The sequence below is a fragment of the Gekko japonicus genome, unplaced genomic scaffold, assembly GCF_001447785.1.
Source record: "Gekko japonicus isolate JY-2015 unplaced genomic scaffold, Gekko_japonicus_V1.1 scaffold1726, whole genome shotgun sequence".
Lineage (NCBI taxonomy): Eukaryota > Metazoa > Chordata > Lepidosauria > Squamata > Gekkonidae > Gekko > Gekko japonicus.
The window spans coordinates 58,019-62,476 of record NW_015168706.1 but is presented as its reverse complement, the minus strand read 5'-3'; the positions used below and the strand labels follow the sequence as shown (position 1 = coordinate 62,476).

General features: G+C 50.3%; 1 protein-coding gene across 1 annotated transcript in view; it reads left to right on the top strand.

The window, feature by feature from the left end:
• NDUFA13 (NADH:ubiquinone oxidoreductase subunit A13) overlaps positions 1 to 2,816 on the top strand; it is a 17,560-nt gene extending 14,744 nt beyond the window's left edge. Inside the window, exons 4-5 of the mRNA XM_015415532.1 lie at positions 393 to 462; positions 2,618 to 2,816. Of these exons, the coding sequence (XP_015271018.1) occupies positions 393 to 462; positions 2,618 to 2,737 (190 nt within the window). The 3' untranslated portion in view covers positions 2,738 to 2,816. The remainder of the gene's footprint in view (positions 1 to 392; positions 463 to 2,617) is intronic.
• The last annotated feature ends 1,642 nt before the right edge of the window (positions 2,817 to 4,458 follow it).

Genomic DNA, 4,458 nt, shown 5'->3' with positions numbered 1-4,458 from the left:
CTTTTTCAAGAACAGCTCTGACAGAACGATGGCTTGCCCAAGGTCATCCAGCAGCTGCAAGTGGAGGAGCGGGGAATCAAACCCGGTTCTCCCAGATTAGAGTCTGCGCACTTAACCACTACACCAAACTGGCTGTATGCAGCATAAAGTGAATAGCAGAACTACGCAACCATTTGGGAGCCTCCAGTGAAGCTCAGGGATGCGAGGCAGTAAAGGAATAGTAACTGATTTCTCAAAACAGTAATTGCTAGCTGGTCCTCATAATGGGGGGGGGGTGGTTGAGAGGGCAGCTCTTGGCCGTGGGTGCCCCCTCTGTGGCCAGATCGGCCGATCCCCTCAAGTCTTGATTTCTTGACCTAAATCCCTTCCTTCTTTTCAATCCTTCCGTGAAGGGTACTGCGCATCCTCTGGGAGAACTTCAGAGAGGAGGCCAAGATCATGAAGGACGTTCCGGGATGGACGGTGCGGCCCTTGGAATGCTTTCGGAAACGGGAATGTAGTAGCCAGGGGAGGTTTCCCGCTTATTCTGTAGCCCCGCCCCCCCCCGGCTTCCCTCTGCAAGCCACACCTGGGGTTGCCAGTCTCCAGATGGGGCCTGGGGATATCCCGCTTTTACAACTGATCTCCCCTGGAGAAAACGGCTGCTTTGAAGGGTGGACTCTATGGCCTTGTACCCTCCTGAGGCCCCTCCCCTCTCCTGGATCCACCCCCAAAGTCTCCAGGTATTTTCCAACCCAGGGCTGGCAACCCTCGCCTCATCCTACTCGTTTCCTTTAGGATGCTCCTACAGGACATAGCCCAGGGGGTCCCCAACATTTTTGAGCCTGTGGGCAACTTTGGAATTGTGGGCGCAACCACAAAATGGCTGCCGTGGGGGTAGAGCCACACACCTGCACACACAGGAAATCCAAATGCTGGGAAGAAGATGGGTAATTTTAAAACAATACACTGGGAAAGAAACATGAGAGAGAGAGAGAGAATTAAGTCAACACTGTGGTGGGAGTTAGTTATACAACAGATCAAACCATGCATAAATAACAAAAATTATGTATTCAACGTTCAATGAGTATGATATTCTTAAACCTATATAAATAATGTAGTTGTTCCAAAATACAATACGGTAGTCAAAAACACACGGTCCATATATGTTCAACATTCAATGAGTATGATATTCTTAAACCTATATAAATAATGTAGTTGTTCCAAAATACAATACGGTAGTCAAAAACACACGGTCCATATATGTTCAACATTCAATGAGTATGATATTCTTAAACCTATATAAATAATGTAGTTGTGGGCCATGTGTGTCATAAAATGTAATGCCAGGTAGCGGAGATGTAAACTTTATAAAGGGCACAAACACAAAGGTTTTTTTTTAATACTTAAAATAAAGACATGCTTAAAACATTAGCACTCTTGCGATATTTTGTTTATTTAGCAGTGTCTGATAACTGACACCTCTTGCTCTGAATTATTCCATCAAAATGTCTGTGCCGTTGCAATCTTGAGTATGCTGTTCAGGTGTGTATCTGTAAGCCGCAAATCTACGCTGATGCAGCAGCAGCAGAACTGGAAGAAGAAGCAGAAGACAGCCAGTTCCACTGCAGGCCTGATAGAAGCCCTCCGGGGGTCTGATATGGCCCCCGGGCGGCATGTTTGACACCCCTGTTCTAAACCTATAAAAAATAGTGTAGTTTTTCAAAAATACAGTGTGATAACTCAGAAACTCATACATGGTCCAAATACACAAACAATGCTATTAATCCACCTTCGGAAATAGTCCAAGTCAAATTCCTCAAACAGTGAAAAGCCCAAATATTGAATAGGATTGTTTGTGTAATTGGACCATGTATCTTTGAGTTTCTGATGTAGGATTGTTTGTGTATTTGGACCATGTATCTTTGAGTTTCTGACAATCACATTGTATTTTCCAAAAACTACACTATTTTATACAGGTTTAAGAATATCACACTCATTGAATGTTGAATATATATTTTTCGTTACTTATGCACGGTTTGATCTTTGGTATCTTTTGCATCACTTAACTCCCTTCTGCGCTTCTCTGCTGTTTGGGTTCCTCAACACTGTGGTGGAAGCTGCCGCCGGAAGAATGTCGTTTTAATCTGCACAGCCGATCAAATCTCCAGTGGCCAGTCACCACCCCTGCTGGACAAGAGTCCCATTTGGCACCAAGCCGTTTTAAAAAACACTTGGCGGGTGCCCTGGTTCTCGACTGGGAGCTGCAATGCCACCTCTGGCCACAGGCAGTGGGGGTGCTGAAGAGCAAAGCACCAGCTCTCTTGTCTAGGCCTGTTTTCTCCATAGTTTTTCAAGTGACCAGGGCCAGGGAAGCAAGTCTAGACAAGAGAGCTGGTGCCTTGCTCTTCAGCACCCCCACTGCCTGTGGCCAGAGGTGGCATTGCAGCTCCCAGTCGAGCAGGAACAAAATGAAACCAGGAAGCAACCGTGTTCCTCCTGCCCTAGTGACACCTCAGCCTGTGAAATCTGTGGTTTTGCCGGGGACTGAGATGCTTCCCGGGTTGATTACCGGTCAGGTTAATCTTCACTTGAATCCAGTCCGTCAGCCGTAACACCTTTTTCTCCTCCCTCGCAGGTGGCCGAGTCTCGCTTCAACACCACGCGCTGGGTGCCCCCCACCCCTGAAGAGCTGTACTTTTTGCGCCCCTGGAGTGAGCTGGACAACGCCAAATTCGGGTGTCAGTTTTATACATGAGCGGGGAGAGCTCTGTGGGAGCGGCACCCCTTGCCTTCCCAAAAATAGCATATTTGTTAATAAATGTCGGTGGAAACGATCTCGCTGTGTCCCTTACATTCCGGTCACCCTCCCCCTGGTGAAGAAGGAGTCACGAACTGCGGGAAGACATCCTAGGGGGGATGGTCTGGGCCTCTTCCTTCCAGCCGAGCTCCAAAAATTGTCATTTTTAATCAGGGATCATTTCGTAGAAAAAGAGGTGCAGGAGCTCATTAGCATAACTCATTAGCATAACTGATTTGCATATGCCACACACCCCTGACGTCACCGGAAGTGTGTCAGAAGGCAGCACCCACCGCTCAGGCTCCACTGGACTGTTTTGGATTGCTAGCTATTGGGAGGGGGAGAACGTGCAGATCTGTCCTCGCAGAGGAGGGAGAGCTTGTACCTGAATGAAACTTGGTCTTAAAGGTGCCACTGGACTGTTTTGGACTGGGGGGCCGTGGGGAGCTCTGCAACTTACCTGGCTGCTTCTTGCTCTGACGGAGGGCTGCTGGAAGCAGGGGGCGGGGCTTGTTGCATGTGCCCGCCCCCTGGGCCCTTTACTGCCAGACCTCTGCTCCTGTGCGCTCCTGCAGGAAAGGACTCCTGGTTTCTTCAGTCTGATTTTGGCAGGGGCCCGTCTGGCGCAGTGAAGACATGCCATCCCTCCACCACCAGCTGGACTGCTCCACTGCCGTTTCACGTGGTCTGCGTAGGGTTGGGGATAACCGGCAGGGGTGGGGGAAGGAACGTGACAGCCTCTGTGGCTGGAGACAGGGCGAGGGCCCTTCTAGCGCACACCCGGTCCGAGGTCATCCCATTGTCCAAGGGGAACCTAGGGCATTGCCCACGGAGAAGAAACCGAAATGTACCGGCCCACTTTCGCTAAATCGCGTCCCTGGTTTTAATCGGGAACGCGAGGCTCCTGGCCTATGTAACGGAATGCATTCCTCCGAGCAAGTGCAGAACGTCTTCCCCATCGGCGCTGGAAGAGTCCAAGGAGACGGCACGTTTTCTGCTAAGAGTTCCTGTGACTTCAACCACAACCTTTCCACTTGGAATTTTCTTTGGGGTCAAGGGAAGTCCACTTTAAACGGGAAGTGACATCACCTCACCATCAGCGTAGGGATACCCTGGTAGAACTTTGCCTCGTCTCTCGGAGCGTCCCCGTGCCACTGGCGATGGGACGACCTCGGACCCGGTGCACGCTCGAAGGGCCCTCACCCTGTCTCCAGCCACAGAGGCGGTCGCGTTCCTCCCCCCGCCCCTGCAGACCACGTGAAACAGCAGTGGAGCAGTCCGGCTGGTGGGGGAGGGGTGGCATGTCTTCACAAATGTTCTCTCTAAGCTGTGGAGTCCTGTGAGCAAAAATTCTACTTTGTGAGCTACCGGCATTCAGACCACGTGAAACAGCAGTGGAGCAGTCCGGCTGGTGGGGGAGGGGTGGCATGTCTTCACCAATGTTCCCTCTAAGCTGTGGAGTCCTGTGAGCAAAAATTCTACTTTGTGAGCTACCGGCATCAAAGTTGTGAGTGAGAGATTTGGCTACTGCATAAATCAGTTTGCTCTGGAGCCCTCCTTCGTGGGCTAAGAGAAAAATGTGTGAGCTGGAGGCTAAAAAACTGTGAGCTAGCTCACACAAACTCAGCTTAGAGGGAACACTGGTCTTCACTGCGCCAGACGGGCCCCTGCCAAAACCA